General features: G+C 33.1%; 1 protein-coding gene across 2 annotated transcripts in view; it reads right to left on the bottom strand.

The window, feature by feature from the left end:
* Positions 1-13,026, bottom strand: part of LOC107451747 (no mechanoreceptor potential A) — a 72,122-nt gene that overhangs the window by 19,332 nt on the left and 39,764 nt on the right. Inside the window, exons 6-10 of one of the 2 annotated variants that reach the window (XM_043044121.3) lie at positions 10,348-10,644; positions 8,422-8,673; positions 5,645-5,887; positions 3,804-4,082; positions 2,097-2,334 (exon numbers count right to left, since the gene is read on the bottom strand). In XM_043044121.3, coding sequence (XP_042900055.2) covers positions 2,097-2,334; positions 3,804-4,082; positions 5,645-5,887; positions 8,422-8,673; positions 10,348-10,644 — 1,309 coding nt within the window. The remainder of the gene's footprint in view (positions 1-2,096; positions 2,335-3,803; positions 4,083-5,644; positions 5,888-8,421; positions 8,674-10,347; positions 10,645-13,026) is intronic. The other variant, XM_043044122.3, reaches the window with a different exon arrangement.

The following is a 13,026-nucleotide window of genomic DNA, read 5'->3' as shown; positions in this document are numbered from 1 at the left end:
AGTAGATTATTTTACCCCACAAAATTAACTCGGGTTTTAACATGATGATTCAAGTTCTTTCATATCACAGTAAAACAGAATCAGGTTTTAACACGGTATAGAAGTCTATTCATACCGCAGCAAAATTGACTCAGGTTTTAACACAATGATAGAAGTTTCTTACCACAGAAAAATCAACTGAAGTTTCATCACAAGTAGATTATTTTACCCCACAAAATTAACTCGGGTTTTAACATGATGATTCAAGTTCTTTCATATCACAGTAAAACAGAATCAGGTTTTAACACGGTATAGAAGTCTATTCATACCGCAGCAAAATTGACTCAGGTTTTAACACAATGATAGAAGTTTCTTACCACAGAAAAATCAACTGAAGTTTCATCACAAGTAGATTATTTTACCCCACAAAATTAACTCGGGTTTTAACATGATGATTCAAGTTCTTTCATATCACAGTAAAACAGAATCAGGTTTTAACACGGTATAGAAGTCTATTCATACCGCAGCAAAATTGACTCAGGTTTTAACACAATGATAGAAGTTTCTTACCACAGAAAAATCAACTGAAGTTTCATCACAAGTAGATTATTTTACCCCACAAAATTAACTCGGGTTTTAACATGATGATTCAAGTTCTTTCATATCACAGTAAAACAGAATCAGGTTTTAACACGGTATAGAAGTCTATTCATACCGCAGCAAAATTGACTCAGGTTTTAACACAATGATAGAAGTTTCTTACCACAGAAAAATCAACTGAAGTTTCATCACAAGTAGATTATTTTACCCCACAAAATTAACTCGGGTTTTAACATGATGATTCAAGTTCTTTCATATCACAGTAAAACAGAATCAGGTTTTAACACGGTATAGAAGTCTATTCATACCGCAGCAAAATTGACTCAGGTTTTAACACAATGATAGAAGTTTCTTACCACAGAAAAATCAACTGAAGTTTCATCACAAGTAGATTATTTTACCCCACAAAATTAACTCGGGTTTTAACATGATGATTCAAGTTCTTTCATATCACAGTAAAACAGAATCAGGTTTTAACACGGTATAGAAGTCTATTCATACCGCAGCAAAATTGACTCAGGTTTTAACACAATGATAGAAGTTTCTTACCACAGAAAAATCAACTGAAGTTTCATCACAAGTAGATTATTTTACCCCACAAAATTAACTCGGGTTTTAACATGATGATTCAAGTTCTTTCATATCACAGTAAAACAGAATCAGGTTTTAACACGGTATAGAAGTCTATTCATACCGCAGCAAAATTGACTCAGGTTTTAACACAATGATAGAAGTTTCTTACCACAGAAAAATCAACTGAAGTTTCATCACAAGTAGATTATTTTACCCCACAAAATTAACTCGGGTTTTAACATGATGATTCAAGTTCTTTCATATCACAGTAAAACAGAATCAGGTTTTAACACGGTATAGAAGTCTATTCATACCGCAGCAAAATTGACTCAGGTTTTAACACAATGATAGAAGTTTCTTACCACAGAAAAATCAACTGAAGTTTCATCACAAGTAGATTATTTTACCCCACAAAATTAACTCGGGTTTTAACATGATGATTCAAGTTCTTTCATATCACAGTAAAACAGAATCAGGTTTTAACGCGGTATAGAAAACTATTCATACCGCAGCAAAATTGACTCAGGTTTTAACACAATGATAGAAGTTTCTTACCACAGAAAAATCAACCGAAGTTTTAGCAAAAAGAAAGGTTTGCCACAGCGAAAATTGACTCAGTTTTCAACAATGAAAGAAGTAGATTCTTTCATCACAGCAAAATCGATTCAGCTTTTAATACAGGAACAGAGGTCGATTTTTTTACCACAGCAAAATTGACTCGAGTCTTAACGCAATGATAAAAGTCGATTCTCTTACCAAGCAAAATTGATTTAGATTCTGACACAATTATTTGTAAAAAGTCGATTCCCTTACAGCGGCAAAATCAATTAAAGTTCTAACCCAATGATTAGTAAGAAGCTTCAGCAAAATCGACTTAAACACCATAGCATCATTGTCATTTTTTTAATATATTTTACAAGCATCATATACATAGTTGCTCATACCTGAAATTGAATGATAGGCAGGCAAAATCTCTTGCCTCCATGCAAGCTTTTTCACATTCGGGTAAACTTTCTGCCCGGATGACACGGATGACGAAATGCTCCCGCAATCTCATTCCATACCCTACTTTCTTGAAAGTGCCGATTCCACCGGATTTCCCACACAATTCAGGGGGTGGAAGTGGTGGATAGGGGGGAGGAGGTGGCGGAGGAAATGGAGGTCCATGGGCACTATGTGGTCCTGTGAAAGGTAAGAAAAAATTATGAACTAAAGACATTAAAATAGACTTTTATGATTGAACTATTTTAAAAATTTTCATGATTGAATTATTTTAAAGACTTTTATGATAGAACTATTTTAAAGACTTTTATGTTGAACTATTTTAAAGACTTTTTATGATTGAGCTATTTTAAAGACTTTTATGATTGAACTATTTTAAAGACTTTCATTATTGAATTATTTTAAAGACTTTTATGATTGAGCTATTTTAAAGACTTTTATGATTGAACTTACTTTAAAGGCATTTAGGATTGAACTATTTTAAAGACTTTCACGATTGAAACTTGCCGTAAATATAAATAATCATTAAATACTGTAATGTGTTAACTTTTTCGGGACAGGCGAGTCATAAATGTATTTGTACGGAGTCAGAATCAGGATACTAAATAACAAGAGGTGGTAGCTTAAGTTTGGGCATTGCTAATTTGACTTGACATAGCCAATTTTTGCTTTCACCTTAAATCTAACGTGTCCAGTCCTTGTGTATTAAAACTGTAACTGTACAAATTTTAATTCGAACTAAGTAGTGGTGAATTAAATAAAGCAAACTATTACTATCCCGCCTACAAATAAACCACTATAACAATAATTTGGCTACCAGTTTAAACTTTCTTACCCTGATTATCGACACCCTGAGAATGTATATATGACTCGCCCGTCTCGAAGATGTTTAAGTTCGACTCCCTATATCAAATTACTTTAAATTATCATTACATTGTATGCACGATTTAAAAAAAATTCTTAGCATTAATATGTTGTATCAACATGAAACGAAATCGTGAAGTTTATACGAACGGTTGTAACACCGAATCAGATCAAGTTGTATCTAAAACATTTTTGTCAATTATCCAATTCTTTAGTGATGTGCCACCATTCTGAACATATACAGACGCTAAATGGTAAGTGACAAAAATCTGTCACTTGCTTCTTAGTATTCATTTGCGGCATAACTTAATTTTAATAAATACAATTGAGTGATAATTGTAGATTTATTATCTGTAATACAATGCCACCTTTAAGAACCCCGAGGGGTCACGTCTTAAAGGCAGACCTACTAAATGATTCAGCGTCAGCGGCATTTGTCAGCTATTGAGGCAGCCAAGGCCTGCAAGGGGCTGTTGCGCTGACAAAGAAGAAGAATACAATGTATTCATTGGAGGGTTATTGTAAAACAATAAGGTAAACTGAATAATTAAAAAGTTTTGGCAAATATGCTATGTGTCTGCACCTCTTCCAGAAACTTATAAAAGTCAAGGATGAAGTTTTGCTCCTAGCTTTTAACTTCTTCAATATTCACATTGAATTTACATTTGAATTGTAACAAGTATGTCTTTCATTTTTATTTTGGATTAAAAATAAACACGATTTCCATCTTGAATTTGACTATTTTTATTTCTTAAAATTTACTGATGGCAATAAAAATTTCTTACCAATCAAAGGGGGTAGTGGTGGCCAACCAAAATGAGCTCCAGCCCACGGTGGTAGAATCGGATCCGGTGGTGGAAGACCAGCACTTGGAAAAAGACCACTACTTGTCCATCCTCCACTAGTCCATCCTCCTGGCGGGCCACTCGCCCATCCTCCACCAGACATACTACCTCCACTGCCTGCAGACGGCCAAGGATTTGAGCCAGAACTGCCTCCTGAACTGGGCCACTGTCCACTCATTGAGCCACCTCCCATTGATGCTCCCATAGAACCACCCATAGCTGTAATAATTAAAGCTCACTTAGAATTATTAACCCCTTAACAGTGACATATATTTCAGAAAAATTAACTAAAAATGGATATTTTTTTGTCTTGTTTAATTTCGTTCTTTATATAATTATTAAAGTTCAGCAAATGGTTTTATTATTTTCAAAAAAATTTTTTTAAATACAATAACTACTGTATTTATAATTCTTACATACACATAAAAAAGCAATGGATTACACACACATCTTATTCAATTAGAGCAAATTAAACAAAATTTTAAAGCCAAATATAATATTACTAGTATAATATAATATAAAAACACAACAATATGATTTTCAATGCATAAATTTTGCAAATCTTTTGCAGAATGGTAAATCCCAAAAACCCCACCTACATTTCCAAAATCTTGTTAAGTATCTATTTAAAAACAATACTAAGGAAGAGTTTCATGTAGACACACCACATTTGGAAAAAGTGATGCTCATTAAAAACCACAATCCCTTTTTTATTGATACAGATTTTGTTCAGTTGATCCAAACAAACAGCCAAAATATAACAGTTCGAATATAAGATACGTTGATTAGTTTTGTTGCACAAATTAATTTTGTTAAAGAATTTCTTCTTTTGAAAGATTTCCGACAAAAATTAACTTGCAAAATTATCGCATTGAAGATTTCTTTTCTATATTCTATGCAAAATACAATGTAGAATTTTGATGTAATATTTATTAAAAACAATCTTCATAAATTTGAAAATTTTCTCAAGAAATTTATATAAATCAATTATATCAAAATAAACAATGTATCGCTCATGGGCATGCTGTAGCGGCACAACTCAAAAAATCATGTTTTGAGATAAGTGGGTTTGAAGTTTTCATTCCTAAGGAAACTGCATAAGAAATACTTTCGTTTGCTTGAACGAAGATTACCTTCAAGTTGAATCACGAGTTGTGCTAGTATTGCAGCTGAAAGAATGTGTATTTTCATATTTACACCTGTTCTTAGTCCAAAAATCGTGTTTTTTGAGTTGTGCCACTATTGCAGCCCATGAGCGATATTTAAATCAATTTGAAGAAGATAGTGAAGAATTTATGCATAGAATATGTTAAAATCAATCATCATAAGAGAGTTTCCCAAGAATTTTTACAAAGAATAGATTTAATCTATGGAATCAAATGTGAACAATTTTTTTAACACGGAATATGTAAAAATCAATCATCATAAGATATTTTCTCAAGAATTTTTTACGAAGAATAGATTTCAATCTCTCATTAAACGTGAAGAGATAGTGAAGAATTTTTGCATAGAATATGTTAAAATCAATCATCATAAGAGAGTTTCTCAAGAATTTTTATAAAGAATATATTTTAATCAATCGCACTTAATGTGAAGTGATATTGAAAATGTTTCGCATAGAATATGTTAAAATCAATAGTCTTAAATTTGAATTTTTTTTACTTGGAATATGTTAGAATCAATCGTAATATGTTAGAATAAATTTGAAAAATTTTACAACAATTTTTACATAGGCTCAATTGTCGTAAATTCGTTACATTTTCAAGATCAATACTGCTTACCACTTCCTCCACTACTCCAGGGCATCCCAGATCCTCCTGCGCTTCCTCCACTACTTGGCCAGCTTGCTCCACCTCCACCCATACCTCCATTCATTCCACCTCCACCCATTCCTGCCATGCCACCTCCGCCCATTCCTGCCATGCCACCTCCTCCCATTCCTGCCATGCCACCCATATTTCCGGACCAGGGTCCTCCTCTTGTACCAAAACTACCACTAGCAGAATTTCCTCCAACTCCACGAACTGTTAGGAAGAAATAATAAAGTAAATAAAGAAAAAGGAGAAAAAATTGAAAATAATATTTTAACACCTTAAGGAACAGTCCCATTTGCGATTATCTAATCCAATGGCCTTTAACAACTCGCCCTCTTGTTCGGCATTTTCTTATATATATATATATATATATATATATATATATATATATATATATATATATATATATATATATATATATATATATATATATATATATATATATATATATATATATATATATATATATATATATATATATATATATATATATATATATATATATATATATATATATATATATATATATATATATATATATATATATATTTGTTTTAGTTCATGTTACCAACTTAAATTGCGACCAACTACAGCTAAGAGGAAAACCTCAAAAAAAAAAGAGAGCGTGTAGTCAAAGGCCGTTGGATTGTAAAATAGCGTCCCGGTTGAGCGGAATTCAGACCTGATCTCGTAGGATCCAGGACGTAGCTGAAAAAAATTAAAGTAGAGATAGTAATAGTAATATGAAAAGTAACTCTTCATTACGTTTCTCAGTACTTTACTTGGATTTTATTAAATTTAAATAAGCATATCTGTATCCGAAGTTCAAAGATTTGATTCTTGGAGAAGAAATATATGAAAATTTGATTTTTAATTTTAAAAATAAATCTAATTCTAAGAAACTTTTGACATCTTTAGGACGAAATGGATTATACTTTTTAATTTTTACCAAATGCATTTAGGATAAGCATGAAGATAGGCCATGTTCCAACGTGGTTCTTTAACACAAATAAGGTGTTAAATATGTGCCAACTTTTGGTGGTTTTAGAAATGCTTTTTCCAAACGATAAACAAATATAAATTGAAAAGAATGCAAAAATAATTTTATAATTTGGTAGAATATAAACATGCATAGGTGCAGTAGTTACGTATTTACATTTATTTATTATTTATCTGTATATTATTATTATTTATCTTTATATTATTTATTATTTAGAGTAGTTACAGACAATTAGACAATTTATAATAATTTTTTCCAGAATTTAAATGGATTCATTTTACTTTGCACAATAATACTGAGAGCCCTACCTCTCCTATAATTGAGCTTGTTTTCAGATCGGACTACCTTTAAAGGCTGCTTCATAGGTAGCCTTTAAAGGTAGTCCGATTGACCACTATATACCACGACGCACAAGCACAACTTCTAATATTTTGTTATCTAAGATTTTTCAGAACAGTAAGGCACAAAAATCAGACTACTTCTATCCTTTTTAGCATTCTAATATATTTCTTTCCCATTAGAATTTAGAACGAAATAAATCATGCTTGATATCATATTAAAAATCGTTTGAATCAATTTAATCGCCGAAAATCTTATAATATCTTATGGATATCACTTGAAATACTTTTTTAAAAGTTCTTTTAGTTACAAACTTTAAATGAAACAGTTTCTAACCACTTCCTTTCAGAAATAAACACGAAAATAATTTGCCTTCATATCACAGCATGACTTAATTGTATCAAATTAATCGACGAAATTTGATACTTTAATCCAACGTGTACCACCACTTGAATTCGCAATACCAGATTTTAAGTGAGATAGTTCATAACCTTTAGAATACAAGACGAAAATAATTTTGCCTGTAGTTGCAATAAGATGTTATTGTATCAAATTAATCGATGAAACCCTAATCTTAAGTACAACACGTGAATATTTTTATATTGAAATGAAAATAATTTTGCCGGTTATCACAGCAAGACGCATTTGTATTAAATTAATCGGCGAAATTAGATAATATAACTTAACGTGCACCACTTGAATTCAAAATAATCATAGAAGTCATCGCTGAAAAAACTGAAATGAAAATAATTTTGTCCGATATAACAGCAAGACGCGTTTATATCAAATAAATCGACGAAATTAGATACTATAATCTTACGTACACTACTTGAATTCATAATAAGGCATCGTTGAAAAAACTGAAACGAACATAATTTGACCTGATGTCACAGCAAGACGCGTTTATATCCAATAAATCGACGAAATTAGATACTATAATCTTACGTACTCCACTTGAATTCATAATAAATCTTGAATAACGAAAATAATTTGACTCGATATCACAGCAAGACGCATTTAAATCAAATAAATCGACGAAATTAGATACTATAATCTTACGTACTCCACTTGAATTCATAATAAATCTTGAATAACGAAAATAATTTGACCCGATATCACAGCAAGACGCATTTAAATCAAATAAATCGAAGAAATTAGATACTATAATCTTACATACTCCACTTGAATTCATAATAAATCTTGAATAACGAAAATAATTTGACTCGATATCACAGCAAGACGCATTTAAATCAAACAAATCGACGAAATTAGATACTATAATCTTACGTACTCCACTTGAATTCATAATAAATCTTGAATAACGAAAATAATTTGACCCGATATCACAGCAAGACGCATTTAAATCAAATAAATCGACGAAATTAGATACTATAATCTTACGTACACCACTTGAATTCATAATAATCATAGAAGTCATCGTCGACGAGGCTCGGTGCTCGGTTGCTTCCTTCATAGCTGCTGAATCGACAGGACTGATATCTCGAACTGTACTCCACTGACCGACAGTCGCGACCATATCGACGCATGCATTCGTCCAGACACTCCTGGAAAGAATAGGACTTGATTTCTGCCTGGTGTGGTCCATCAAGGCGCTTCCGCCTATAGCACTCAAAAGTCAGGTTGTTGATCAGGGCATCTGGACAAGAGAAAACGGAAGGTTCCTCAGAAGGTGAATAAGCACCAAAATACAAGAACACCACAAATTTCGATATGGCTGATTCATAAAGTGCTTCAAGAAATATAAGAAAGCAAGCAGAGTGCGAAAGAGAAATTAGAATAAATTTTATTTATGAAGTGGTTTGAAACGGTTAAATGTCTGTCCCATACGAATGTATGAATTTTTTTAAGTATCGGAATTTAATATTAGCTACTAATCCTAAATATAGGCGATCGCTACGCTTGAATACGCCCTCTGCTTTGACCCTTCCCCTTTCCTCCTGCTCGTTTCAGTTTTATAGGAATGTACTACGATATTCTTCCTTTTCTTAATATTTTTCGTAGTTAATTGTTAAAAAAAAATTTTTAAATTTCCATTATGCTTTCTTTTAGAACTATGTTTAATGTAGTTTTGAGTTCCATATAGTTTCCTAACATAAAATATTTTAATCTACTCGAAAAATCAAGACAGAAACTAACGTTCTTCCTTCTTCTATGACTCTCCCCAAGCTAATGGGTAATGCGAAGTGTTGCCATAGGTAGAGAGTTCTGCTCTAAGCCACCTGTAGCCCATTTCGATAGCCAATTGAATCGATCATGCAAATCAGTTTAAGGTCGTGGTTGCTAATATTCTTTGTTAAATTTCTGTCCATAAGATAACAGCTGCCATATCGAATGAATCACTCAAAGCTTATTATTCAATACATATATGAAAATGTAATAAAGAATTTTAACCACTGTTGTTGCTGCTATCATAAAATAACAAAAATTCATATAAATTTCCGTGCATTGAATGACGAGTAGAGTTGCGTTAAAGAATACTAAAAGATTAAAAATAATTGAATTCAAATAGTGAAGCCACCTCATTTAGAAGTATTTCATAGTAATGTAATGTTTTCGAAGCGTCTTGCTGTGACTCTTAATCAACAAACAAAATTTATCTTTTTAGAGCTGTGTTTAAAATAGACAAAAGTTAATTATTTTTATGTTTGCGCAAAGCTGATCTAAAGTTATCGTTGTATCTAAAGCTAAGTTAGTGCAAAGCTGATCTAACCAATTATTAATGAATTAAAAAAGGAAATTTTATTTAATATTACAAATGTCCAGAAGATTTGGCTATGACGCCATTGGTTCTCTGGCCTTCTAATATCTCTGAACATTACAATTTAAAAACACAAGTGCAGAACACGAATCAAGATGAGCAGCATCAAAAATTTGATGTTGTCCATGCAAAGGACAAACAGGAGAATCACAAAGCTCAAACCGATACAAATACGCGGGCAAGCAGTCGTGGCCTGTTTTAAGGTGGAAAAGTGTCACTGCTGTTCTTCAAGGAAAATCTGGAATCAACTGTTTATCCTCAAGCATGGCTTGCCGGCCATGGTCCCCACTTTCATAAGGAGTTTTCTTTTTATCAGGAGTTTGACTGAATAAAAAGAGAGGCTTTTCAAAGGTATAAACTAGCAAAGGGTCAGCTCTCTTAACGAGGTAATTATGCGTGATATTAACATTTAATATACAAGATTTAGTAGCTTTAAAATATTTGAGAATATATCAGTCACACCTCATGCATTTTTATGTGTTAATTTTGGTTAGTTCAACATAAAGTAAGCCAAATAAATAGTATTATAATTTTTAAAAAAAAAGATATTACCTCTGTCAGAAGTTCCACAGAATAATCTATACAGATCCCCACTGCTTGATTTGAGAGGTTTTTGGACATCTGGTCCTTCAGCATCTCCAACAGGATCGTCAGGATAAAGGACGCATGTTTTGCTCTTGTCGTAGTAGAGGAAAGACCTGCACATGAACCCCCTTTCTGTTAAGCTATGAATGCATTTATCCGAACAATCCTTGAAGTCCCGGACAGAAAACAGATCTCTTTCATAAGCTCCTTCAAGTTCCTTGCCCGCTTCAAGGATCAACGCTGTCGCTGAACATAAATCTGATCCTGCAATAAAGTAGGGTTTTAACGAAATTATTATTGAGTTGCTCGGCAAGTCATTTCATAAAAGTTTTGTTTGTTACTGGCCAAGAAACTGTTCCACGTGATTTTTGATCTCTTTATTTGACTTGAAGGTGCTACTGTGAATGACCGAAATTTCGACTTCCGGAGAATGTCACATAGTCGCTTAGGTAAATGTCCGAAATATATACTAGGTCCTTAAGTGCCACTGTCCGGTATACATTTGCCCGGCATGCCGTACATCGATGATTTTTTAAGATCAGGTACCACTGCCCAGTATGCATTTAACTGGTACTCCGAACACTGATGTTTCTCCTAATCTATCCTCAGCAGATCTTAAAATATCGAATAAATGCAATAATATCAACGAATAAATTAATATAAAATCGGGTATGACAAATATTTTGGACATTTATCAAAGCGACTATGTGATTGTTGACATTCACCGGTGAAAGTGGACATTCTCTTGAATTCGGTTATTCACGGTAACAAAGGTATTACCATCTAAAGAAATTTGTGGATACCCGAAAAAATTTGTAGATAGCTAATTTTTTCGTTCTCAGTGATAATACGCTTCAAAATTTTATTAATTTCTTGACGTTTGAGAGGGCAAATCACAGACGTCTAAAGCGACGGCACAAAAATTCGTTCCGTAAGAACAGGATGAACCTATGTTTCGACCCTTAAGAATAAACCTAGGCGTTTCAAATCAGCGTGAGCTATCGAATTCGACAACTTTAATATCTCAGCGATCTCCTGAGTTGTTATTCACCAGCTTGCACTAATTAATGCATTTATTGCGTCTTTGTCAACATAAACTTAAGTGCATCTTCCGCGTCTTAATCGAAATTTTGCAAACCAGTTTTGGGTCTGGCGTATTGTCTCATGCGCAGGGTTGCCAATTATTACTCTTTTTGCTAAATATTATATTGAGTAGTACCCAGGTACCTTGATAGTCCCATCAAAACGTTTTGATGGTTTACGTTGGTTTCTGTGCGATTCATGATGGTCCGACATCATTTGATGGTCACCATCATCAAACATTTTCTGTTCATGGTTTTTGATATACTAACAAATTTCCAACATGGAATGATGGAAAATGCTATTTTAATACTATGATGGTTAACCATCAATGGAAGTTGGATTCTCATGGACAACAATCCATGATGGTTTAATGGGAATTATTGTGTGTTCTCAGGAATATACCACACAAAAACAATTTGTTTGTTTTTTATGTTGGACCATCATAAATCAGCAAGAATTCCTACATTGGGATGATGGTTGTTCATGATCGTTCCAACATTTGAATTCTAAGAAACTATGATGGAAATTTTTGATGGTTCAACACGAACAAACCATCAAAACAAGTTGCTATTCTTATGTTGGACCATCATAAATCAGCCAGAATTCCTACATTTAGAAGATGGTTGTTCATGATCGTTCCAACATTTGAATTCTAAGAAACTATGATGGAAATTTTTGATGGTTCAACACGAACAAACCATCAAAACAAGTTGCTATTCTTATGTTGGACCATCATAAATCAGTTCGAATTCCTTCTTTGGGATGATGGTTACTTATGCTGGTTACCATCAAAAATATAATGGTTCATGTTGAACTTATTGATGGTTACCATCAAGATCGTCAATGGAAAAAATTTAGACTTTTATTTATTTTATTTAATGCCATTAACACTATGGGTGCTAATACACACGACACCTTTGGTGTGGTCTATGACCTCCAGGATCGTGCTTGAGTACGCTCCTCCCTTTTCTATCCCTCTTCTTTTCTATCTTCATTTTAATTCTCGCTTTATATCGCCTTCAGCCTATCGACATTTTAACTCTAACGAATCAGTCAAAGCTTTAGAACAAGATAGCTTAAGTGGAGGACTTTTTGATGGAACTAATATTGCATTTGCGTTACTCGGAAAGGAAAACCACGAAGCCCGTCCTTGATTAGCCTGATGGCAAAGGGATTCTAACCAATGATCCGTCCACCACTGAAGATATTTTATGTCAGCATTGTGTGAGCCGGGAGCAAACCTGGTACCAACTGTCGAACCAGAACCAGAATCTCCTCATTGGGAGGCTACTGCTCTACTCCTGAGCCATCCCGACTCATACCATGATTATTGAAAAATAAATAATGAAATCCTGTGAGAAAATTGGTGACCTGGTAGCTGCTTTAAGACAAATTAGTCGCCTGGTGGCCGGTGCTGACTGTTAATTTCGCCCTACAACAATAGATTTTTTTTTATTTATTTCAAAATATTTATTAGAATATCAGAAAAACATTATGATATGGCATATTTTTCAACTTTTACAGAATGTCTGCACTCTTAGAAAATATTCCCCTAGCCGCAGC

The sequence above is a fragment of the Parasteatoda tepidariorum genome, chromosome 5, assembly GCF_982258835.1.
Source record: "Parasteatoda tepidariorum strain Cologne lab strain chromosome 5, Ptep-v5.0, whole genome shotgun sequence".
Classification (NCBI taxonomy): Eukaryota; Metazoa; Arthropoda; class Arachnida; order Araneae; family Theridiidae; genus Parasteatoda; species Parasteatoda tepidariorum.
Note: the sequence above shows the minus strand (reverse complement) of the source record. Positions and strands in the feature narration are given on the sequence as shown.